This window comes from Rhamphochromis sp. 'chilingali', assembly GCF_963969265.1.
Source record: "Rhamphochromis sp. 'chilingali' genome assembly, chromosome: 19".
Lineage (NCBI taxonomy): Eukaryota > Metazoa > Chordata > Actinopteri > Cichliformes > Cichlidae > Rhamphochromis > Rhamphochromis sp. 'chilingali'.
The window spans coordinates 21,691,537-21,719,211 of NC_137946.1; the positions used below are offsets into that span (position 1 = coordinate 21,691,537).

Sequence of the window (27,675 nt, forward strand, 5' to 3'; positions counted from 1 at the left end):
AGAATGGCAAGGTTGTGCTAAGGAGTTGTGGGATCGTATGTTTGAATGTATAATTTTTAATCTGTGTCACCCTTTTTGTCAGGCTTTTAATCCATTAGACATAGCGGCTTGATAGGTTTTATCCTAAAATTTACCCGAAAAGAAGCCACACTATCAACTCAAGTCCCAGTAGTTACCAGATGGTCACTGCCCCAGGTCCCAGTCACACAGTCACACGTTTCTAGGCCGTGTGAGTGGGACCTGAGACTACCATGACCCAAGACCTACTGGAGCAGTTTCTTGTGATCTTCGGACTGTATATTCTTGGGGATAAAATCCTCAGTTTTGCTTGGGACAAATGATAAGTCAAGAACATAAAATTCTTTGATGAAAAGCTTTTTGTTGTTGTTGTGTGGGTTTAGAACTACTGTCCTGCTGCATTTTCCTGCATCTGCTAAAGGGGATTTATACACTGTTCTTCTGAAATGGAAAAATGGATGTAAACACCCTCAAAGTACTTTTATAGTCACTGTTTCATTTCAAATCAAGTTCAGAGCCAAAACAGCAAAAACATATGACTATTCTAACACTCCATTGTATTCTGGTTGAAAATCAGCATCATAGTCATCAGTGATTGTGACACAGATGAGTGTGCTAGAGAAGTCCATTTATGACACTGTTGTTTGGAAAAAAAACAATATAAATATGAGATCTGTTATAGATATATCTTATATTTCCCTAATCCCTGATAGCCCAACGCTAAATGACAAAACAATAAAAACAATAATGGCTGTATTACATTATTGTCAGTCTACTGCACATTAAGAACAGAGTAGCAGCAATGCCTCATGGATTTGCATGTTATATACAGAGAGCATAATACATTTTTCTGGTTAGGTATGATTTATGGTGTTTATTTACATATGATATGTAGCCTGGATTAACATATTTCAACTTCAACGAAAAAGATCAATGACTTCAAAATGAAAATGTAATATTCCAGTAATGTAGAAAAATAAATTATATTACTTGTATTGACATGAGGAGAATGATTAGTTTATATCTAGCACCTATTGCAACCACTTACTCTATACTATAATGAGCTTTAGCAGACATATGGTTATGACTATCCCTGGCACTCTTACTGCCACTTAACTTCTCTCACAGGAAATACATTATATGGGCAGAATAAGTGCTCGACGGTGTATTAAATTAAAGGGCATTTGATAGAAAAATAAGTGTAATAAAACATTTTAAATCATCCTTCTTTTTAACATATCAGGGATTGTTTTAAATTAACTGATCTTTGACAAGTATACATTATGCATATTTTACTCTTAGTTGTGTGTGCTTTTTTTTCTTGCTTTGCAAAAAGCTGTGATTGTTTATAGATCGCACTCCTCTGCACTTTTATAACCCTCAATGATAAATACAAGTCCAGCCAAGTTTGTGTAATATAATTATTTTCATTTTCACCTCTGTTTTAATATATATATATATATATATATATATATATATATATATATATATATATATATATATATATATATATATATTTTTTTTTTTTTTTTAATCAAAAGGTCAATCTGAAATTTCAACAATATAAAGAAACTCATTTAGATGTATAGCTTCCTAATGCTAACATCTTTTATCACAGCTACCCAACTATTCAGAAAAACTGTGATTTTATTGAATGCCTTGACCAACACATGTACCAATTTATCAGCTACTTCCTCATGAAGGAAAATACCTTCATGACAAAAATGGAATAATTCTGTCTCATAATCAGAAGCCTTCTCATCGATGTGAATCCCTATCCCACCACTTTTAATACATATCTACAAAAACAGTGATATATATAGTTATCAACTCTTCTTTTACATTTGCAGTTAGTATTGTAATAATAATGAACTAACCTGGCAATGAAAAAGTAAACGGCAGCTTTAAGTGACCAATAACAATATGAAATCTAAAGACAAATGCCTTATAATTGCACCATCAGTGAACGTTTCTGTGCTTTTGCCATTGGCAGTAACTTTTTATTCAGCAAGGACTTTGAAGGAATAACAATCATCTTCCAGGGGATATTAACTCATGCTTTTAAATTGTGTTGCTTTAATATAGCAGTTGACTGTCTACACTGCAATAGATCCCGCAGACCCTGACAGAGCCAAGTAGTAGGTAAATGAATACATGAATAATGACTAATTTTGACTGAATAGAAGAGCAGCTTGTCTTTGTCAGTAACCCAAGAGCTTCATTAGTAATTGTAAACAAGAGTTACATCTATCAGCTCTATCAACAGACTCTATCATCAATAACTATTGATTAGCTTGTCAACAGTCAGTGTAGAAGGCATCTGTCTGTGTTCACTGGGTAAGCAAATACAGCAGTCCCCTTTTATCCTTTCCATATTTATTGTGCCATATTAAGCGTAGTTTAAATGACACTGTGCTTGATTGCTCTGTGTGTCAGTATGTGAATAAAAGTTTGATTGCTTTGTTCATTTTGGAATGTAATTATGCTGCAGTGAATATGATTTTCAGTACATGGGGAAAATGTGTATGTGTGTGCTATATTTTTATTGAACTTCACTGAATCTCTGGTACCTTCACTCTTCTGCTTCCCCTTCACACAGTAATGTGGGTATTGCTCTACATCTAACCAACATTGTGAAGATCTATGCAAAAGTTACTTGCTGATAAAACTGTGCTTACACCAGCTCGGAAGTCTCCAGAAGTTGTTTAAAAGTAATTAACCCAGCTTTTCATGCCATCCTGTCATGAGACATTTTTGCGTGCATTTATAGTGAGAGCACTGTTTGAACAGTATGAAGTGTTTTTGGGTCCCAATGTGGACTTATGTGTGACCTCTAGGCCACCCGGGTGCAAACAGACACAAAACACGCACACTCACATAAACACACACATCTAAGGAGCTTGGAAAGAAAACCTTTGACCTCTCATCCAAGAAGCTTCTTCAGTTTGACACTTCTCGCTTTTCTTTCAACCTCCTTAGATTACCATGACCTGGATGACTGAGAACCTTCACAGACATAAACACATACAATCACATACTAGACCAGTGCTTATCTGCTTTGACTAAAACCGTGGCTCTTGCGATGGTTTTTCAGTGAATGATGACCGATTACAGCATGTGCAGTCCAGCAGCCATCAATAGCCCCAAGTGTAGCCATCAGCAAGCCTTCTGGTGGTTGATCATTTCATGGACATTGTCTTTATCCACTTGTATTGGTCCTCTGGGATAAATTATTCAAAGTTCTGAAGGCATTCAGTAAGTTACAGCACACCTACAGTACATACAGTAGGCCTAATCTACATGAACACACATACAAAGCCTACTACCATACATACGTCAATAATAGAACAGTCTCTTTTTTCTTTATCATTCCTTCTAGCTTCTGTTTAGACTCTCAGCGCACTGGCATAAAAGTAAGGTTTCTTTCAGAAACTTGATTTAAATAAGTTTAGTGTTCTCTCCCCTTTGTTGCAAAATTTATGATCAAAAAACGCTTGAACTGATTCTTGGCCTCATGTGTTTGCTCCTTCAGCTGTGTTTCCTGCCTCAGAGACGATATTTTCTCAGCAGGTCAGCCTGCCACATGTACTTCCTCTCAGGGAACCTCTCTGGGATCTTAATCTTGCGGAAGTCTTGAATGCACTTTTCCAACTCCTCCTCAACTGTGAGCTTCTCTTTTGTGGGCCTTTTCTTGCAGCTGCTGGTATCACGGGAGCTGGCTGTAAGAGTGCGCAGCAAGTCACTCTTGCGTCGTTGTTCAGACTGCTGGACCATGGTGACAGGGCCCTTTTTCAGCGGCCTGTCCAGGGTTTGGACATTGGCACGGGGATGCGACTGGCGACTTACTGGGCCACAGATGACTGTTCCCTGGGGAGAGCTGGCCTCTGACTGGCTCTCAGAGCTAGAGGTGGAGAGCTCATTAAAGGAGGTGCCGCTCTCACCCTCGCCGTCACCTTTGTGGTTCTTGCAGCAGCAGTCACATGGAGGGGACGACCAACGTGATGGACCACCTGGAGAGAGAGGGAAGCAGAGCGGGAGCCAATATTAGATGCTACTTTTTCCACCTTTTCTTTTCTTTTAAGACCAATCATTGTGAAGAGAAAAATGAGACAGTGGCACAAAGAGTGGCACAAATTACAGAGACAGGAGAAGAAAGGAAAAGTAACAAGCGCTACAGACAGACAAAGACGAAAAGTCAGCTAATGCCAAATGGCAATCACATTAGGACAGAGTGACATGACATCGGGGACAGCTGGCTGGCCTCCAGTCATAGAAGTGAGTTGGCTGACTATGTGACAAGCTTGTATTGTTCAGAGAACTACCCTCATAGATTCACACTGTCATATGAAACAAGTGGAGGAGCTAAAGCCTTTTGAAAACAGACAATGAAGGTCCAGATTTATACGTTGTAGCCTACATGTATTCATACTAAAACAGTAGGACGAAGAGCCAGGACAATAAACAATCATCTACACTGCAAATATGTGTGTAACCGAGGAAGAAAAAAAACAATGTGAGCAATGGTCAGTTTTAAGACAAACAAATAGCAGATTGCACAAGTTTGATTCCCCTGAAATGTGTAGTCTTATTTGCCATCATACTGTATTAATCTCTTTAACAATGAAACCAAAGGACAATGCACAGTTGTGGTTAGTTTAAACAGTGAAAACCACAATTAAACCAAATTTATGTAGCACATTGGAATCAATGTGAGCCAATCTACATCAATAAAGTGCAACTTGTATGTAGACACATTGTATTCTGGTTATATTCCTATATAAAAAGGAGATTTTACAACACCAGTTTAGCTCAGCGGGTTAGCAGGTGCCCATCTGCTGTGTGGCCAGAGACCAGCAGCCTGGGTTTGAGTCTGACCTGTGGCTCTTTACTGCACGTCTTCTTTACTGTCACTATCCAATAGTGACCAAAAATAATATTAACCTCCTAAGACCCAAACTCTTCCATGGCATGCGTTTTTAATTTCTCTTTGATATTTAGGCTGATTGGAACCTGATGAATGTAAAAATAAAGTTATACCAGATTTTTTTTTTCCTAATTTTTGTTTCTAAGAAAAATGAGAGCCACATATGAGGATATTCATTTAAAATTTCAATAGAACAGTTGCAGTATAATTTTCTCGTAAGTGGATATCAGGCCCTTGTAGAGCAAGATTTAGTATTTTGGTCTAAATAACCCAAAATGTAATGTCCACTAATGTGGACGCCAGGTCCTAGGAGGTTAAAAAAAATAGGTTCTAAGAATCTATAAAGAAAATTCTACTTTAAGTCAAAGTTTTGGCCTGACCCTGAATGCAAGCAGTGATTTTGAAGGTGAATTTCTGTGTGTATATAGATGGCAGCAGACAACAGATTTTTGGTGATTTATGATACTTGTTTGTTCCATTATCTCCAGCGGACTGCATGTAATGGCAAACTGCAGACAGTTATCAGACTGACACCATTTTATTGCCATTTTATAATTGTCTTGATGCACATAGACACTTTGAAGCCAGGAACTGACAGTGAGTACTCTCAGACCTGGTCCTTATCTTTGAAGTAACCATGTCAACCCTGACTGACAACCAACAAGCCATGTCTCATTTCCATCATGGCAACAAAATTGCAAGTTTATTGTACTCGGTCATAATAATTTTTGTTGTGGTTTGGTCTACATCCACTTTTTTCCCTTGTGTGACTGTAGCATGAAAGACCCCATATTTAGTATTTCCTCTTTCGCCTTTTTGTGCATTTGAAAGCTCCACAAAGTGACAGGGCCAAAACGTGTAACTTCTCACTTTCTGTCATTGTTTCTGTTGTACAAAGACAAATCTTCATGCACTTCATGAACTAAAATCCAAGTTGACTTTTATTATTATTATTAGTTGTCGTCGTACTAGTAGTAGTAATAGTAGTAATAGTCACCCCACATTTTCCAACTGTTGGAAAATTGTTAGTTAGCGACGCTAGCCACTTTGTATATGGCTAACATTACCTTTAGCTTTGATGGATTCCTGTGAAGAATGCTGCAAAGCTAAGGAGCTATCAGAAACTGTAGAAACTTTAAGATAATTTAACAATGAATATTGACTGGATGTGGGTTATTGTATTTTCCTGCTTTGTTTTGATTTACTCTAATTTAAGCTGATGTTGTTTGAAACACGTATTAAGAAAATTGTGGAGTTTATTAGTGTTAATGGGGTTAAGCGAGCGGTCTCACATAATTGATCGACTCCAGAATGGAAGCAGTTGCTCAATCTAACCGCTGCGAGAGCGTACAATAACCTGAAATACTCAGGAACCAGCGCAGTGCCACACCTCTCCCTGCAGGAAGCAGCCATTTATTTTTCATGCTAACCTCCTGAATAATTGAACGGGTATCTGTTGCTGATGGACTTCTCTCTGTTTAGCGAAGCGAGAGATCAAAACCCCCGAGGCTAACACACACATGCCCCCACCTCCCTTTCTGATTTTGAGCCCCACCCCTCACCTCCCCTCAGCTCCACACACAAGCTCTGACAGGACTCAGCTTTCCACGCATCTTCTGCTCATCACATTCAATAATACCATTGTTTCTTTTCATGCTGCTGAGCATTTCACTTCAAACAAGATTGTAGAAGACTATAAATAACTCTGCTTAAAATAAATGCCCCCCTGCTTTTAATTCCCTTTATACTCAGCAGCATGCTTGGCTCGTTTCTAGACAGCAGAATGGAAAACAATTGATCCATCCAAGATTTGTTCCTTCTATTGTTCCTCATAAATAGTCACAACTCATCATAACTACATTTTTGTGAGTATAGTTAGAATAGAAATTTATAGTAGAAGTTATATTTTGCTGTGTATGTTGTAAACAGCTTTGACACTGAATCCAAAGCGCACACCCAAATACACTGCTGCCTGCTGTATATTAAACAAAATTCACCTTTCAAAGTCCTTGACAGAAATGGAACACAACACTCTACCAGCAGTGAATCTCTTTAATTACCACTGGCATTTAGAGATTTAAACTTCCATGCACACATTCACAGAAAAGATAGAACATGTGATATTTCATTTCAACTTGCAGTTTTACAGGTATAAACACAATTAGAATGAGATCAGAAGAAATAAAAAAGATGCACTCCTGGCTGCAACGTAGAGGATTTAACCCCATGATAGCCATCTCGTCCCAGCTTTTTTACTGGACACATGAGTTAATTTATGTCACTCTGAGTGAAAGGCTCCCCCCAATCAATGAGATGCAGGCTTGTAATTGGTGACATGAAAAATGGTCTTATACCCTGGAGAATTGTCGAATCTGCTAGTAGCCAATCTGCCTGTCCACATAAATTTAACACAATGGGTACCACTGTTACAACAAATCAGTAAAACAGCGTGTCGTGTGTGTGTTTGTGTGTGTCCCTGTGGCTTTGCGTCTGTGCATTTGATATATGACATTCTGTTTAATCTTTGGCATTTGGTAATTATATCCAGGTCTATTTAGCTTTTTATCCTGTAAGTCTTGACATTGACATGCTGCTTTAATTCACAGGTACTGTGAGTAGCTATTAGCCTCGCGAACATTAAAGACTACAAGGAGGAATCTGATTTGTCACTTTGACTAGCTGAATTTCCTGTCAAAGCTTTTACTTCAGAGAGAAATTGGTTGGCCAAAAAATCTAATTGAAGACACTGCTTATAAGAGCTTACAAAAACAATCCAAACCCTGGTCATCAAAATTAAGGAAATAAATTCACGGTATGTCTCTTATCGTCACGTGAGCACTGTAATTACATGTAATTACATTACTTTCTCCTTTTTTGCACTTGCTCCTAGCCATTGATTTGTATTACATATGTAAACTACATCTTTGCATCACACTATAAAAACTTGCCAGTGTAACTGATCCAAGCCCATTGTCACAACCCTGTGAGGTCAGACTTCATTCATATAGAACTGGGTTAATATTTCTGTTCATTCTCTGTTAATACCACCATCATTTATGTTTTGGTTTTTTTTTTCCAATGAGTATTGCACTGATTTCCATGTTTTCTCTGATCTGCAAATAAGAGCAATCTCATTTACCTTAAGTGTGATATCTCAGATGCCCTCAGTCCAATTTTGCATCACCATAGATGCATTTTGACAGTGTGTTTTACAGCTTCAAAATTTACACTGATGGAAGCGTTATAATTAAAGGTCAAGGTTTTAGTGTTTGAAAGGCTAGAGCTGCTACACAAACTGATTTTAATTATACTGGGTAGGAGTGATTCATCTTGTTGCTGAGTGTCCCAAAGGATGCTTGCATCCATCACTCAGGTTAAAATTTGTAATTAAAAGTTTGCTTGTTGTTTTTTGCCTGAGGTTGTCTGAACCGTAAGATAAATATCCCTGCATCATCTACCTAATGAGCAATGACCATGTAGAGTGAGTCTTTAAGCCAATGGTGTGACCTATTGTAATGTGATGACACCTGTGCTGTATAACGGGTGACCTTGCATGAGTTGTATTCAACTCTAACCTAATTTCATCGTACAAAACGGCCAGGTACAATTATTGTCACCTTAGATGAGTTAAGTTAGTGAGACGTTCTCTCCATGGTTACATGAAACTCTTCTAAATGAGCCTCGCTGTCAAAACCTAACCAGAGATTCATGTATTCCCACCTATCCCAGCTGTTACAGGACAGACCAGTCTATTTCAGGGTCAGCTGACCCAACATTCATATCTTTAGATTGTGAGAGGAAACTAGACAAAAGTTGTCAAGTCCACACAGAAAGGCCAGCTGGTGGATTTGTGCTATAGACCTGGAGGTGACAGTGCTACCCACATACCACCAAAGGAGAGAAGAACAGAAAACATCTTCCATTCAGTTTTTTTTCAATCCACATGAAAATAAAAGCAGAAAATTATACTTTTAACTTTGTTGAGGAAATAATAAAATAGGTTAGGCCTATAAATTAGACTCACTAACAGGACAGAAAGAAAACTACTGACTTTATTTGTACCAAAATAATACAAATTATCATGTGCATTTTCAACACTTCTCTCACCATAAAATATTTGAAGTCGTTTCAGAGTCGTGGTGCTGGGCACATCTTAAGGCTGATTTATAAAATCCACTCTTTACACTCAATTAATTCATGTAGCTGTGGTTTTCACAGAAGATAGACACAGAAATAGAATATGCAGTACAATGTGTAGTATTAGAGTCCAGCTGCACAGTTAGATCAAAAAACAAAAAAAATTTAATTAAATTAAAAACAGGTCAGAGAGGTGGCCATGTTACCCAGTATAAACTCATATCCTGGGTTGAGTTCGTGAATTAGAAGTGCCTCGAGAAAAGGGCCTTGATCGCCAAACAGCTCCAGTGACAGACAGTAAAACTGTTGTGTTATTGAGCCTCTTCTGATTGTGTTAAACTAATAAATCGAAAGCGGAGAAATTTCTGTTATTTCCTCAAAGGTACCTTGGGTTAAAAAGAAATTTGTTTTCAGTAACGCCGACTCAGATATAAGTCACAAAATATTATCTTTAAACCATGCACTCCTTCAGTCAGTTGAAGCATGTGTAATCCATGAGACAAGTAAATATGTATGTAAATGCTATCTATATTATCCTGTGCAGTATACGTATGGCATTGTGTGAACTAATGTAAGCCTCATGCATACATTGCTTCAGGGCTGAGTGCATGATGGTGTGTGCTTCTGTTAGTGCAGATAGAATTCCGTACTTTGTGTGTTAATGCTAATAAGTAACATGCAATATATGATATACTGACTGTGTGTGTGTGTGTGTGTGTGTGTGTGTGTGTGTGTGTGTGTGTGTGTGTGTGTGTGTGTGTGTATCTGAGGGAGAGAGGTATACATCAACAGTTCGCATGCCCGCCTTTGGTCATCCCTCAGTGTGTAAGCGATATTGGCCTTGGAACTAATATCTGTACACTGTTGGGCAGAAAAGGGGATTCTGGTGTCAGGGCGGGCTCCCATTCAAGTCATCAGAGGTGTCAGGCTGTCAGCTATGCCTCTGGCCAGAGTCACTCAGAACACACACTGCTTCGGGTGTGTGTCTGCAGGAGACGTATTCTATGTGAAGCAGATGATTTATGTGATCTCGTGTTGTTTCTTTTCCGGGCAGGTGGGCAGGAGGTCGGACCAAAGTCTAATGACTGTCACATGGTATTACATGCACACACAAACACACAGTGCTTCCTGACAGGTGCCTGATGTATTAATCTCAGCAGGACCCTCCACAACTTGTGTTAGCCCTGGCCAGTAAAAAGACTGAGCTTGTCACAGCACACACAGCACATATAAAATGAAATTAATGTTCTTATTACTAATCCATACATTATCTATAATTTATTTCCAACAGCTATTATTTAAAAAGGCTTGCTCATTTTCTTTGTCAAGCAGAATTACAACGTGTTTTCTAATGTGGTTTTGTCGAAGGGTCCAGTAATTATGTTTTAACAGTTAGGGTGGTCATGCAAGCATACAGTACTGTGCAACAATCTTTTTTAATTCATATTTGGCTTTTTAACCATTATTGCTTGAAAAAAAAATTCTTTAAGTCGTCTTCAGGATTAGTTCTCCAGGCTTCTTAAAGGACATTCAAAGCGCTTCTTTGAATGTTGGCTGCCCTTTTTTTCTGTTTTAAGTCAAGATGACCTCATACTGCTTCAATAATGTTGAAATCTGGGGCTTTGTAGAGTAAAGTCTATGACTGATAGTATTCCAATGTGTGTTTTTCTACCCAGGTATGCTTTAACTGCAAAGGCAGTCTGTTCAGGATCATTGTCATGCTGAGAAATGAAGCTGGTGCCAATCAAATGCTCTACAGATAGTATTGCATGGTGGATCAAAATCTGACAGTACTTTTCTGTGTTAATAATTCCATCAATTTTGACAAGATCCCCAATATCACTGGCTGAAATACAGCTACAAACCACAACATCTCTCAGTTTCTCTGTCAGGTCTTTCCTGGATTATCACTAAAAAAAAATAAAAAAAAAAAAAAATTCTGAAAATGGTACAAAGTACAAGGACTAAACTAAAGATGTAGTCGATTTCCCAAGAAGCGCATTGGAAGCCCTTTATAAAGCCTGGAAAACTACTTCTGAAGACCACTTTAAAAAATTACAAAAAACTCTGGCTCCTTGGAAGCAAAATATGAGGAAATAAGGGGTGACTCAAGACTTTGGCACACTACTGCAGTATAAGCTGAGATATTCTAAAATAGAACATTACCATATATGCCTAATCATTTTTCATGTAATTTGTCTTTACTGAGAAAATCTTAGTTGGCATTTTGCACACCGCACTCAGTGACAGGTGGTGCTTCATCACCCTGATGAAGAGAATAGCAGTCCAAAAACACATAAACATACTTTAAAATGTCTCTAACAGCCCATGCAGCAGCATTCAGTGCCATTGTTTCCAAATATGCGTGACATGTTCAAACAGCCTCGGATATTTACCCAAATATGCTGGTTTGAGAAAATTTGAAAAATACAAATCTGCTCTTCTTAAACAGAGCTCCAAGCACACAAGGCAGAGGCTGCTGGAGTATTTGGTGGTCATAAAAACATGAAAGGACTTTTTAATGACTCTTGAATGAGCAGATAGAGACATGCTGCACATTCATTTTGGAGCCTTTGGAGCCAAAAAGCCTTCTCTTTTAATTTGTTTTCTTGTTGTATTTCCATTTTTCTCTGCACTTCCTTCCCTTCTCTCCTTCTCTTGCCATGCCTCCCTCCTTTACTCTCTCTCCTAAAGCCTGTATCGATGGGTTGGCGCATCAGTGGAAGTGTATGGACGATTGCCCTCTGATTGATTTCTGTCATATAGCCTCTCAGCACTGGGAGGCTGTTCACTGGAGATAAATGATGTTGGCACAACAAAAGCAAATAAACCTCTTCTATCTATCACTCCCTCACTCTGTCAGTTTTTTCTGCCTCCCACCTCCCCTCTGCTGTCTGCATCACTCTGTTTCTGTGTCATGCTCCCTACCTGGGTCTCTCTCTCTCTCTCTCTCTCTCTGTCCTCCCTTTGCTTTATTAGTTCCCCCGCCTTCTTCTATCAGTCTTTCTGTCTCAGAATAAGGCTTCTTCTATTTCCATAAGTTGTTTCTAGTATTTTGTTTATTCTCTCTAATTATAGTGCTTCGCACCACATCTTGGCATATCAGCTGCCCCTTGACAAAAGGTTTTCTGTCAGATACCTGTATGGTTCCTCAAGTTTTCTAATGGAGCGCTTCAGTGAAGTGTTACAGCCAAGTTACTTAACAAACAACAAACAAATGATTAAATCTTTGTGGAATTATAACAGCAGAAAATACATGAGCAGCTCAAAATGAAAACTCACTCATTCGAGTTGAAACACATTAATCACAGTCATTTTGACTGAGATTGTAATTTTACACGTTATGTCTTTAAGGGGTATTTTAACAAGGAACTGCCCCAACAAGTTCTTTTGGTGTACCCACCTCCACTCCTCCTCTTACATCTCTTCTAATTCTGTTTGGTTAAAGTTTTCAGAAATGCCTGAATGCTTCTAGTTGAATTCTCTTGAGAAATGGGAGTCAGAATGCATCATGGTCACACCCATTAATCTTTTGTGATGGATGTTCCTCTGTATGAAAGTTGAGCGCTGGTACAAAATGGAAGCGACGTCAAAGACTGACAGTGACGGCTTGCGAGTCGCTTGGAACGGCCCTGTGCTCTAATCGTCTCTGAGATCATTTTAATTTTGCAAACTAAACTTTTTTTTTACTTTAACTGAGACCAAAATATAGTCAGCCGAGGCAGTTTTTGGTGAAGAACATTATGCCAAATAGCAAGTAGGAGTAATGCAATAATGAACTGTGTAATATAGCACTGTAATGTGCTATATTACACACACTCATTGTGTATGTGTGTTTTTTTTTATATGATGCATGGATTCAGCCTGTAATTCGATCACAAACTCAGCCGTTTACTTTCACTCAGTGTCAGATAATTTCCTCACAAGAGCACTCAAATAAGCTGAAATAATCCCACAAAGTTGATTCAGTTCATCTGGATGCAGCGTTTTCCATGAGAGAAATGTTCCATCACTCATCCAAGTCACTTATTCAGTCTCAGCTGACTGCCGGTTTCCCCAGACTGCATATCGACTGCATAACGAAACTAGCACCATTGCCTAACAATGAGTCACAAGATCAGTTTCGTGATTATTAATATGCAAATTATTATGACTACTGATAAGTGGCCATGAGTGCTATTCACAGAGAGTCGGGGAAGTGCTCTAATGGCAGCATGGTACAATGGTGAATCTCTTCCTCAGTTCAAATAAGTTGTTCCCTTCTTCCATGCATGATCTCCGTGACTCCCGTCCAGGTTGTGCAGGTTCTCATCAGTGAAAAAGTGGCTACTGGCGTGTAAGTAGACTGTGGGTCTCTAGCTGGACAAGGTGGCTCTTATATGTTGTACCACCCATTAGCATTGTTTGTTTTCCCAGGTGTATAATTTACAGCAATCCTCTTGGCATTTAACTGCATACGCTATATTGCTCTGTTTGTGCCAGGGATCTTGATCCTTGGTGTTGATCCATTTTTGGCATATTGTGTTTTGGGATTTTGAGGCCACCAAGATGTTGTTTTTTGTAAATATGTGTCTCATTCCTTTCCTATGAAAAACACTCGGTACATGAACCAAATACACTGAGCCAAATAAATTATTGATCATGCATCAAGACAACACACCATAAGAGGGGGGGAAGCTCACAGCTGAAGATAATTACGTGTCGGCATCCTAACTTAAAGGCAAAGAAATCTTAAACTGCTGTAAGTGCTTTAAAACTTGCACAACTTAGTGACAATAACTGGTGAAGTGTCACCTTCAATCCATGCTGATACTTTGTGTTTGCGTGTTTTGATTTCTCACTATTTACATGTCTTTTCAGAATTGTAAAATAAATGCAACCTATAAGTTAAATGTACCATTCAGAATAAAAATGTTAAATACCAAATGTTTACTTATGAGTAGTATGCAGACACTTGTATTAGATGTTTTCTTTTCTAAAGCTCTACTGGGAAAGTTTGGCTTAACGCAAGCTTCACCAGGCATGCTGAGTTTTAAAATAAATGCCTTTTCCTTTCAGCTAGCCCTCGAGTTCATGTTTCTCTACAATTGAATTGGTTGGAATTTCAGTCTGTCATGGTCACTGATTTTGGTCTCAGGGTTTTCACTTTAGGTTTTTTGCACTGATCAATGTTAAATGTTTTCTGTTTGGTGTCTCTGTTGTTCTAATGTTGTAAGTATTTGAATTACTATTTTGATTTCGTTATCATTAAAGTATCTTGAGCTAAAGTTGTATTTATGTATTTGTGTTCGTGGAGATTGAATTCCTGTTAAGAAGATTTGCTTTTCTTGTGTTAGTTTTTATCCTTGGCTCTTTCATTCAGCTTCAGTTCCCACTTTGTGTTTGCTATTTGTGTTTCGTTCTGGCTGCATCTCTTCACTTGGCTTAAGTACTCTGGTCTCCGTTTCCTCTGCATTTATGTTTTGATTTAGCTATTATGGATCACTTTTTGTTGCACCTCCAGCATCCTGTATTTGGGGTCTTAACTAAACACTAAATGCAAATATATGAGACTGTGCATAACCGTGCGGTATTCATGCAAGACAGTTTATTTTGGCACAAAGTTTCAAGACTGCAATTCGGACTGCAGGCTTAGGATGCTGCATATCGTTCTCTCTTTTTTTTTTTTTTTTTTTTTTGTTCGTGCCATTGGTCCACCCGATGAAAACGGATCATATATTTTAGTGCACAATGTCACAAGGATAAGTTACAAGTGTCTGTATCAGAAGGCTTACACTGCCACGCTCCCAAGAACATCAGCAATCAGGAGACAAGTGGTTTGAACTGCTGATAATTTATTATATAGTTTAAAACTGAATTACTAATGTTTCTCAACCCAGTATTACTGCAATCCCTGGGAAAGTAGAGATTATATAACTGAGGCGATCAAAGCAAAAACAAAGCTAAGAGAAAGTAAGAGTTTGCTCTTCCTTTGAGCATCAAACTGATCTGAGGCACCATAGAGAATCAATCAGAAAAGAGGGAAAATGAGACTCTGGCTGCACTCTTTGCGATTTTCTGGGGATGTGAGTCTATTTTCTGGTTCAGAGTTGGTATCACTGTTATATAGTGTATGTTATTTTAGCTCAAAAGCTCAGACAAATGCGTTTTTGGATCCACAAGTCAGTCGGCTTTTCATCGTTAGTAGAGAAGCTTCTGGTGCTCTCATGGCTTCCCAAGAAAGTTCAGTCCCTTAGAAACTAAGTAAGTAATTGTTTTCCCAATCACCTTTAGGTGACAAACATAATCCCTGGCTAAAATATTTACAATACTGATTTTTTACAGTGTTTATTTTTTTTCGCTGGGTAATTGCTGTCAACGTGTTTTACTATTACATCTAACTTAATTTATAAGTTTTACAAGAAGCACATATTTAAATGAAGAGTTTCTGTCTGGTTAGATGTTTTAAAAATATGTGCACAAGATTTTTTTTTTTTCTTGGCTCCATGCGGAGGTCAATAGAACAACAATTACAGTTGGCAGTGATTCAGCATCTTGCTCAAGGACAGTTCAGCGTGATAGATGCTGGTCAAGTCAGGAGTCCGGACCTGCAGCAGCCTGCTTTACATCTCTGTCTGGCTATTAGCTGTGGGAAGAAGCTTGGTTGGTCAGATATTGATTAAACTCTTCCTGGCCCCAGGAATGAGCTCTTGGTAAAGATGTCAGCTGTCAAATGAAAATTCAGCATATTCTGAATTAAAGAGGCATTTTTCCTTAACTGTGCTGTTTGTTCAAAGAATATTTGCAAGGTTAGCACAGTAGATAATTGGAATGAAGCGTTTCTCCTCCATCCCCGTCTTTCTCATAATGCAGCATTATTAGTCCCTTGCAAAGCAGTGTGAGCTGATGCATTTGACTATCCTCTTAAACAGGCCTCTTCTTTAATGCCAGCATTTTCTCACCCCTTCATTTTAAGACTCTGTCTCTTTGTGAGTGCGTTTCTGCACTCGTGTTTGTTTTGTGTGTCTGCTGGGTGGAAACGCTCGTCTTACCAAGCAGGTGTTACATTTGGCTTCTGAGAGTGACACTACATGCTGACAGGAGTTTCCATTTCTTGCAGCACCCCCTGAAGGGTTTTTGTGTCCCTCATTCTTCCCGCTTATTTCCTCACTCTCTTTCTCTTAGAGTGTCTGTAAATTCCATATTATAAAATGCAGTGTGTCTATTGTTAGACTGCAGTCATCGAAAAGTACATATATAACACAAAGCCAGAGCATTCTACAGATGAGAAAAAAAACTTACAGGATTCATTCTTCTAGATTACAAAAGGTATTTCTGCAAATTGATTAAACTTCTTGTTGTACTTACTTTTTCTCCTTTCAGTTTCATCTCAAATGTAGAAAAATTGGAGTATTTGCAGAATGAAGGAGAATGAGAAATTGAAATCTGACATAAACTAGTGGTGCCCTGTACTAACATGCTCTAGAACTAATTGTAGCAATGGGCACTTGAGTAATTTGAAATACTTCAGAGTAGCTGTGCTGACACAGGCACAGTGAAACTTTCCTCTTGAAGACCAGTCCTACTGATTACTAATCAAGCCTCCTCCTCCTCCTCCTCCTCTCCAAATGTTCAAAAAGGTTCAATTTGAGAGATTTCTTTTTTTAAACAGACACCAGCCTATGCTAGCATTCATTAATAACCGCCACATCCAGACTGCCCTCTTAAACTTTCATCATGATGCAAACTAATGATCCCTCTCTGAGACTCTGTGTCTCCCAGCTCATGCTGAATGCCAGGCCATCAGTGCTCATACACTTACTGTTTATATTTACAACTTTAATTAGCCTGCCTACATTAATAAATATGAAAAAGGGCAAACTCAAAGCACAGACTGTAAGTCAGTAGCTTCTACTAATTCTATTTTACATTCTACCTTGCCTTCCAATTATGGCTACATACAGCACACATATCAAAGTAATGTACGTAGTGTTAGCCACTCAGACTTTCGCTGACATAACAGGCTTTTGCATGCATGTCACAAGTAAAAAAAACAAAACAATTAAAACTTTAAAGTACTGACAGAGCTGAATAACATTGTCCAGTAACAACACAGTTGTCTGCTGGGAAACCTAATCTCCTAATCCATTTTTTTCTGGTTCTGATCTGATACCAATACCCTGGCTGTAGGTATCTGTGGATATGGAGTGCAGTACCAGCCTTAATTAATAATCTTTGTTTCTCACTCTGAGGAAGATATTCACTAGGCTGGACTTAAAGGCGTTAGTATCTTTGTAGCACAAAATGGAATAAGTAAATAAATCCAACAATATAAATTCACTGCATTTTTTGGTATTCGCTAATGAAATAAGTAATGAAAGCATACCCAGGATAAACATGGTGAAAAAAATTAATGTGTCGGTGTCATTCATCCGATTTATTTCTACTGATCTTATTTTGGATCAAGGTGAGATTCATTAAGCAGCAAACTGCTGTCATTTACACAGTAGTTTCACCTTTTTTTCCCTCACACACAGGTGTGCAGCTAATAGGATACAGCTGAAGTGAGATATTTAATCACACTGACAACAGTGTGCTTTCTTAGCATAAGCATAATAAAAGCCTACAAATGAGCATCAAACTGAAAGAACGCTCTTCTAGCTTTTATATCAGGACAGCCCAAACACTATGAGAAATGAAGAGACAGAAAGCATTGTTGTTCTATGTTAGTTCACTTTGATCACAGTTTGTAGTGAAGTAAAAACATTTGCCAACATATAAGTAGAATCTTTCTGAAATAGCCTTCCACCAAACTACTGTCCCTCTGCTGCTTGCTTCTTCTATTGTATGTTAGCTCTGCTGCTTGTTGCTGGTAGGATATAGTAAACTCAAACAACATAATGTTGAACTGAATGGATCAGGTGATAAACTGTCACTGATATCCAATCCTACTTTTTAGGTCAGTATCAGATCAATACCCCATTCAAATCACAGATCACTGCATTCCTAGTACTGACATATTATTTGACACATAACATCCACCGAAACATTGATGCCGATCAGTGGATCCACCCATAGCACCAGCTCGTGGCAGCTGGCACCTTGAATGAATCAGTGTTTTTAAAATATGTATTGCATTTCTCATACATAATGAATTATTTTGGTTACTTATGTGCAGATACAGTTAAAGGAGTAAATAAATACACAATTATTATTAAATACTTTTGACCCATTTGCTGATTTTCCACAAATCTAGCCTTCATTCATGTACTGCCATGCTTTTAAAAATAACAACTTAAAACACAACATTGACACAAAGGGTAAAAATGTCTCTCGGAGTTAGAAAATGACTTATAAGACAAAAAACGGTGGCAGTAATGACTGCAGCAGTTTATGCAAATCAGGATCTTATTTATATGATTTGAAAAAAGCTAAGCTAATTCCCAGTGACTGCAAACATCCACATGAATGTGTAAATAAAGTCACAGGTGACTAATGGGAGCCTATGAAAAAATAGAGTGGTTTTTAATCTGAATCCATCCAAGCAGAGCAGCATGAAGCAGCGGAAAATGTTGCAAGCATGCAGTAGGCATTAAGAGGAAATGCAGCACATGCAGATGATGACACATGGCATTAACAATAAGTCAAACTAATCATCTGAGAGGAAGGTAAAGTACAAATGTTTGACAGACAAAGGGGTGCAAAACAATGATGCAGACAATGCAAAAGTCATCATTATCTGGTCCTTGATATCCTTAGGAAAAGATGATTTTTCTACAGCTAAAAAGTCACAGAATTAGCAAATGTTGGATGTTTATTAAATATTTAGATAAAGTACACTGCTGGCAATTGTTTACTCTGAATACACAGCTACAGGCAAACGTTTGTGGCAATAAGTGTACACGGGATAGTGCAGCCAGTGAACCAAAATGCCGTGGCACAGTGCAGATCTGTGCAGATGATATCTGTACCAACAAACTAGCTGTAATCTGCAAACAATTGTTTTGGCATTATCGCCTCCCAGGAGGAGACCCGCAGTCCACTATATCTGTCCCTCTGTCATACACAGTCTCATTATCAATCTACGACACAGACAAGGCTTTTAAAATGTAATTGCTTATAGATTGCTCAATGTTTCTGTTGTAATACTGACATTATCTCGACTCTGGCATTGTTTCAGTTGCATCTGGATGACTGCAAACTCGAGGTTAAATGGCACTTTGTTTAATTTTAACTCCTCTATTAGCAACATCATTTGCACAGGTGGACATTCATTTTTCATCTTTCTAAAGATGACTATTATTTTTCCATCATTACCAACATCAACTATTTCATTTTCTCTTCTTTTCCTTTTCTCACATAAGTCATCAGTCTTGTTCAGCTATCATCCACTTTCTTCATCCATCTTCAATCAGTTTCCTCCTTTGTCTCGCAAATCTGTCATCTAACCCCTCTCATGCCTTTCTGCCAACAAAATTAAATGTCTGTGCATACTTCGTCCTCTGTTTTTTTTCGAAGATTTTTTTAAAAGCTGAAAATCATAAAAAGTTTAGCAAGAATCATGGCTTCCATTTCTGACATTTCTCTTTATGTTTTCATCAACAAGACTGCTCAGGAGGCTAAAGACAGTGCGCAGCAGTAACATCCCAGGAGACTGGCTCTTTTTGAGCAGCAATAATAATAAAAAGTATTGTAAATTAAACTACCATCTTGGGTTTTTTTTTTTATTTTTAAGTCATGAAAGTCATGAAGGTTCCCAGCAGTTAAACTGGTGAATTGTGTTTTTTATTTCTCCAAACCCAGTTCCAAAAATGCTGTATGATTCTCTGTAAATGTAAATAAAAAAGAATTAAATGATCATTAAATGTATTTTATATCATAATAGAACATAAAAACAATATACAATGTTTTAACAAATAAAAGTCATTTAGAGCTTGATGGCACCAACATATTTCAAAATAGTTAAGACAGGGCCATGATTACCACAGTGTAGCACCCCCTCTTTTAAACAGTAGTCTGTATATGTCTGGGAACTGAGGTGACCAGCTGCTGGACTTATGGAAAAGAAATGTTGTACCGTTCTTGTCTGATATAGGAATCTATAGAGTTCAAGATCTGGACTGCAGGCAGTCGTCATCTGGACAGGAGCAGATGTTGCTCTAAATCCTCTATACACTTTTCAGCATTGATGTGCAACCTGTCAATTCCATACACTAACACATCCCAATCAGATTTGCGCTGGGCATTAACAACAAGCTGGATAGACCCTGTCCTCTTTAGTCCAGAGGAACTAGTGTCCATGTTTTCCAAAAATAATTTCACATTGCAATTTCCGTCTGACAACAGAACAGTTTTTCACTTCAGTCCTTTCTGAAAGAGCTTTGGCCCAGAGAAGCTTTGGCATCCAATATTGACTTTTGACCTTGATCCTGGTGCACAGAGATTTCTCCAGATTTGATGATGTTCTGTACTGTAGATGATAATATATTCAAACTCAAACTGAGGAAGATTATTCTGAAACAATTTCACAATATATAGATGTTTTTGGGGTTTTTTTACTGATTAGTGAACCTTTGCCCAGCTTGACTTCTGAAAAACTCTGCCTCTCTAAGAAGCTCTTTTTGTATCCAATCATGTTACTGACCTGTTGCCAATTAACATACATAGTTGTAAAATGAGTTTAGCAGTTCACATGACTGGCACTAATTTCCCCTGTGCGGTCTGCAGACGGGCATTTGAAGTCTTTGGGCAATGAATGTGTTGCATGTGTGAACAGTAGATGAATGAAACAAATACGCGAAATGATGGACGGTCAAATCTGAAATAGATTTTTTCAAAATCAGTTCAGAAAATGAATCGCAGCAACACCTCTGCCCCATCTCTGAATTACAAATAATTCAAAGATCAGACAAGAGTTTAAAACAAACATGAGCAATTCTGGATTCAGACAGAATCAATGTAGATGTCCGTGGCGGACGGTTGGAGTGATGAAAGGGCTGACTCAAAAGTAGAAACATCAAAAGATTTAAGAAAGACTGTTGGCTCTGAAAGGTATACAGACTGATCAATATAGCCGTGGTGTTTAATCCTCTCGCATCCTGGCAGGGTTCTCTGTATTTGGCCTCTTTATCTCTCATTCCATCATCATCTCTTTTTACTCGATCTGTTTTACTCTTTCTAAGCGGGTTGCCACATGCCGCACGATTGTCTTTCTTTACTGGGAGGAAAAGCTGAGATAGGAAACAGATGCGATGAGCTCTGGAGAGATTTGGTATGAGGCCAGCCAGGATCATTTTCAACTGAGGCATTTAGGCAGGGTGTTAGCACTACATCACTTCATATTGTGAATATCTCTCTTTTGTGCTTTCGCTCCTTGCAGGTGGCTGTGAGACGGCAAGCTTTCGAGAGTTTACCATCTTATCCCCACGAACTCTCTGAAAACAAAACACTACTCGAGAATTGCTTTTCCCCCTTTACACACCACTTCAAGCATCCATTTCACATTAAGAGCCTCCGTCTGGAGCACCATCTGTAAACGGCTCATCGCTGTTGTCCCATTTCACCTGGAGTATTCCCGGCAGGGATGATTTAAAGAAAACAGCACAGGATAGGGTGTGCAAGAAAACGAGTGTTTGGTGGACCAAAAGGAATTTTTCCCTCATGGGGACATGACAGTCTTTAGCGTAACCTACTGTAAATCTCAGCATGTTGATGTTATCACTGCACGTAGCTTTTATCTTATCATTCTGTTTCCTTCTTGCTTCTCTGTCAGTCATTCATTATGTTGAGAATGTGCTGGCATTTTATCAAAGCAGGAGGCATCAGTGTTCCCTGTGTGAGGCCACTCTTTAAAAAAAAAAAATAAGTAAACACAGTTTCTACTGTAGCACCACTCATAAAGAGAAATTAGAGAAAAATGGAAGTGGAACAGCCTGGGCAAGCAAAAACCAGTTCACAAAAGTGGCTGTAACCAGTTTATGCACGTATTGGCTTGTCTGAAAGAGCACTTTTTATCCGCTTGTGCAAATGTGTGTAAACAAATGGGTATACATCATTATTTGAAATATTTAGGTGTACAGGCCAGATCTGATGATGTTATTATCAGTAGGATAGTGACAAAGCTGGACTGCTGTTTACCAACCATGCCAGTTCAAAGGCTGTACAGCCTTCAAGGCAACAGCTTTGAAATAGAGTTGGAACTGGAGCATTTTTTGGAGAACCGAAAGCCCTGGACAGCTTCCCAGGGGCCTCATTAGGGACTATGTATGATGGGTAGTTGGAGTAAGTAGGGCACAGCTACCGAAAGCACAGACAGCACAAAATCACACATGTATGTTTCTCTTTTTACCCACACACATTCATACAAGTACGTTCAGGCACACAGCAGGTGCCGGGAGAGAGCCTGACAGAGCACAGAAGTAATTGGCAGTAAAATGATATGTCAGGTCTTCTGTGTGCAGAAAGTGTCAGGCAAATCGCAGAAACAAATTTAGACAGATGAAAAGATAAACAAACTGTGTGATTGACACTTCTTGACAGAAAGATGAGCGAACTGAAGTGAGTGTTTGCAGTCCTCTGATTTTTTTTCTCAGTTTAGTTTAATAATTTCAAGTGCTTAGTTTTTTGTTTCCTTCATGAGTTTGTATTATGTGTATACATTTAAGTGTCTTTGAGTGTGTGGTGGATCATTAGCTGCAACAGCTTTGGCTTATTGTGACTTTTAGAGCATCTCCAGAGTTGATCTCATGTTAAGTGTCATTAAGCCACTCGTCTTTTCACACAGCTGGGGTGAGCCTGAATGTGTATATCTCAATGTGTGACTGAGAGTGAGCATGTTTGTGAGCTGCAGTGTGTGTGTAAGTGTGTGTGTGTGTGGGTGGGTGGGTGTGTGTGGGTGTGTGAATATAGTGGAAGCAGGCTGTGTTCCGTCATCCTACATTTAGCTCTTCTACAGCTCACTGGCAGAGCTCCATATGGTGTCTTTCAGTTTCTACCTCATACACCCATCACATTGTGTGATTTATGCTTTTTTAATAGGTAGCCCACCATACATACACACAAACAGGACCCAAAGCAGTCACACTTCGCAGTCACGCACGTCTCTCTGAAAGTAGACATTTAGTCAAAACTGCTGAATGAGGCATGTACGTGATTTTCAATACATGAGCAAGCCTTTTATTTTCAGTAAACCACATAGAATATGATATGGTAGAGAAAGAGATACTGAACAATTACAATACATTTATTATGATGATGTTGCAGATTTTTAAGTTAATGGTAAAAAGCAAGTTCATTTATAACATGAATTTTAGAACTTTATCAGTTTTAGTCTAATTGATCTGTCTGCCTGTGCTCGACATGCAGCTGGGACTGCTCAGCACATGCAGCTGAGACACCAGCAGCACAGAGGTTTTTTACGCCTTTGAGCTACTCAGTCATCTGGCATCCATTTAGAGCTGCAGCATAACAACAGACACAGAGGCATTGTTTATGCAAATGCATTCTAATGCATATATACTGGGTGCCACCAGTTATTTCTGACACACAGTAGCGCTTGTTTGCCATCGAATCCTTGGTTAACTCCACCTGTTCAATACCATAAATTGTCTAGTAACAAGTCCAGATGGCCAGATTGCATTCCTTTCCTCCAAACCACAAGTAAAAGCATTTACAGTATATCATACTAGCTCTCACATTTTGGCAGAGGTAGCGTACTCTTAGGAAGCTCGGCATTTAAAGCAACGCTTTCTGTGCTGAAAAAAGAAATGTAAGTTTTAACATATAACATAGTCATTATAGATATTTTAGCTTTCAGACTGTGGCTACCATTTTTGACAGGTGCTTATTGAATTATCTCATTTCGTCGTGTCCTTTTCTTCTAAATGCCTTTTGATTGGTTTAGGCAGGGAAATTAAAGCTATTGTTTCAACGCATTCAAACTCCCAGCCTGTAACATGGGGATACTTATTCGGGTCATTTTGACACACAAGACACACTATTGGCCTAAATTTTTATACTACAGCATAGTGCTCCAAAATAACATCTTTGTAGGTGAGGAAGTACAAAAAAATCAAATAAAAAATGTCCACAAAGGAAGCAACAGAGATGTCAGTCACAAGGATCACAGGAGTGTCACCTGAAGAGATGGGAGTTTGTGAACCATGTAGGGTTTTTAAGTTTAATTTCCAGTCACTGTTTAAGCACTGAAACTAAACAATGAACCATGATGACAATAACAAGAAAAACACAGAAAAAAATTTCTCTATCTATCTCAAATTTTGAAGACTGGTTTAAACTTTGAAAAGAAAAAAGTAAAGAGTGTCTAAAAACATAGAATCAAGGAGTCCTGATCAAGCGGCTACACATGACAAATTAACTGTTTATTCATGGCAGTTCACCCAACTTCTAATATTTGCACATTAAATGTGTGGTTCATGGTGCAGATGTCAAAGTTGTGTTGGCGATACTTCCACATCTAGCTGGTGCTACTAAAGGAGAGTTTGTCACAAACAGAGAAATGTTATTTCAAGTGGCTGGTAATATCAAACGCAGCTAATATCAGCAGACAAAAACTTTGTTTCTGTGACATTGTATCTCAGTAGCGATGTAGTTAGCGTACAGTTCATGTGTTTCCCAGAGACAGTTAGAAAAAAAAAGAACGTTAGGCTAATGTGTGACACTCTCAGAGACGGAGAATGATGAAAGAAAGAGAGGAAATGAGAGAAGAATGGGGAATTATTTTTAAAGTTAAGGACTGCTCAGCGAGTGGAAATTTAAAACTTAAATGCCTCAATTTATTTCAGAAATTTGGAAAGGATCAGAAAGGATCCAAAATATAAGGCAAGTTAGTGCAGGTTAGTAGTAGTTACTGGTTAGTTCGTAGTACTGTTGTGAAGTTTACAGTGTTGCAAAAAAGTCTTGTGCACAGCAGCCGGTGGTGTTCATAGGTTTCAAAGTTAGGTTGCACTAAGGGCAGCAGTTTAATCATTTAAAATGATGATGCTGATTAGATTCACTTACAAGTTTGACCTTTTATGACAGCTTTATTTTGTCTTGGGCTTGGAAATCAGCCATAATAGGCTATCAAAACATCTGTTCATACGTTGGCACTTAGCTGGCTAAAGCAGCAGCACAGGTCAGCTGATCTGCAGACTGTACTTAAAGAAAAATCTGCTAGAATTCACAATACAAATTATTGTGACTCATTTCCAATTGATTCTTCTCCCCACGCTGCACTTGTTAGGGTTTCCCAACCTGCCGAATCCCACTTTAACCTCTGATAATAGGCTCTATTTCACTTATCATTTAACACCCTTTGTACTCATGCTGTGCTGTCTTAGTCTGTTATTGTTGCTTTTTCGTTGACCTTTTCTTCTACCCACAGTCAAAGTAACTTTGTAAAACCTTTTTTCATTTCTACCTGCTTGTTCTATCAGTCTTGCTTTTCAGTCCAGACTTACGTGTTAATGTTACAACGTCATATGGCTCTTCAGGTTTTATTCACTGGATTATTGGCAGTAAATGGGCCAAAGAATTATGACGAAATAATTCTGAACAGTCATATGATGATTATAAATGATGTTGCCTGTTTTGGTGGCTTTCATGTAAACCACAATGGCAAAAGCACATCAGAAAACAGAGACCTGGGGCAATGTGGCAGCTGGAAGAAAGTGGTCAGATTAACAAAAGAGAAAAGGGTTTGGTCATAATTATCTAAACCAATAGATGTCCTTTTAATTCCTCCTTGAAGGATCAAACACATGTTTAATACGCAACCAATCCCAGCCTGAAGTAAAGCCAGTACATGCAGTGGCATTTCAAAATTACGCTTCAACCATTATCCCCTACTGAGTTGGACTCTCTTTTCTTACGATTATTACACATTTAACCATCGCATTAACTACAAGGCTGTTTCACACCATAAGTTAATGCACACTCTGCTTCTTCTGTTTGTGTAATTTCCTACAAACTGAGAGTAGCACACAAAAAATACACTCCACGACAGACACTGGATGGTTTCAAGATTAAAAAACTCACCAGGATAATTTTCCAAATGGACGTACCTACAGAGTTTCGGAGGCTAACACCAAAAGCGTATCAACAATTGCAGCATGGGTCTTAATTGTAAGAAGCAAGTCCTGGTGGATTTCGTTTTTGTTTTTTTTCCTTTTTTGCATTTGTGCTTGAAGAATTTCGTGTGTCAGATCCCTTAGGCAATACTTCTGACTCAGCAAGACAACACAGGGAACAACATCTTTCTGTGCTCACTCTTATGTCTCTTTCCCAGCTATGCTCTGGTGACCATATGTCACTTTTCATGTACAATTGGATTTTAAGGACTCTTACACAGCTCTCCTCCTGTCCCGCCACTCTCCATCCATCCAGCTGTCCTCCTGAGATACACCACATGCCTAATCTCCCAATTGGTAGGTAGTATTGGCCATTGCCTGAGCAATGACAGGGTGGAATCGATAAGGAGCACAATGCTAAACGACTTGTCCTGCTGTTTCTCTCGTTCTCTATTTCTCACTCTCTGCCCGTTTTGCTGTTATCCTCTCTGTTTAAATTCACAGTATCCAAGGCAACAGCCATTCAATCTCAACGCTGCGGCGAAATAAACACTCCTTTAATTTGTCTTTATTACTGCCCCGTTGTTCTTTTCTTCATCTCTTTCCCCATATTTCGCACGTACTTGAAATGGAATAGTGAGCAGGGTTTGCAAAATGTCTTTCCATGCTCCATCAGCTTAGAGGTAATCAATTGAAACCTGGTTCTCAATCAATGCCACTAATTCCCTCACACCACCACCCCCTCCTCCAAGTCCCCGCCGCTCTCAAATGATGCATTATTCACTGAATGACATAGTGTGGCCTGTTTGATGAACAGTCCTTTAATGGACTTTGATGACCGATGTAAATGGATGGAGCATCGTGCTCGAGAAGAGATTGGATGAGAGAAAGGGGTCATACGGTACACTATTTAGCAAAACAAGGATACATCTATTAATATTTTTTTTGACACCAGAGGTGGAGAGAGGCAAAGTTACAGACAAAAGAAAGACAACTGTGACTGTGTTGGTAGAAGAGTTGCTTATCAGTTCTACTCCTACCCTATCCTTCTTTTTACTGTGTAATAAGCAAATTAACACCATAATTGGTATCAACAACTTGACTCTCATCATCTAACAGTCTAACAGACAGAATCTAACAGACTCCTCGGGCAGCACCATACTATGGATACACATTTATGTCTTTGCAACACGGCACTTTTCATGCACCATTTGAATAAAGGGACCTCTATTCCAAGCTGTGTGAATACAATGTACTTCTTGGACCACTGTAATGTCTGAGCTTCTCAAATATGTGCATGCATACAGAGCGGAAAATGAATAAATTCCCCTGGGTGAAACATGTAGGTTTGAAAATCTTATTTGAAGCCAGCAGTGAACGGTCCCACCAGATTATTTTCCTAAGCGGAGCCTGAAAATGGTAACAATCAGTGATTTCTAGCGCAGGGCAGAACTTCATAAAGCTCTGTCATGGTTGACCAAATACCAGTAAACAAAGAAAAAAACAGATGATGGATGTTCTCTCTCACGGCACAAAATGAAAAACCCG

At 38.7% G+C, this 27,675-nt stretch overlaps 1 protein-coding gene across 1 annotated transcript in view; it reads right to left on the minus strand.

The window, feature by feature from the left end:
* Positions 1–2,122: 2,122 nt before the first annotated feature.
* The window catches only part of kctd16b (potassium channel tetramerization domain containing 16b), an 87,403-nt gene continuing 61,850 nt past the window's right edge, over positions 2,123–27,675 (minus strand). The window contains exon 2 of the mRNA XM_080867741.1: positions 2,123–4,028. Within this exon, the coding sequence (XP_080723867.1) occupies positions 3,565–4,028 (464 nt within the window). The 3' untranslated portion in view covers positions 2,123–3,564. The remainder of the gene's footprint in view (positions 4,029–27,675) is intronic.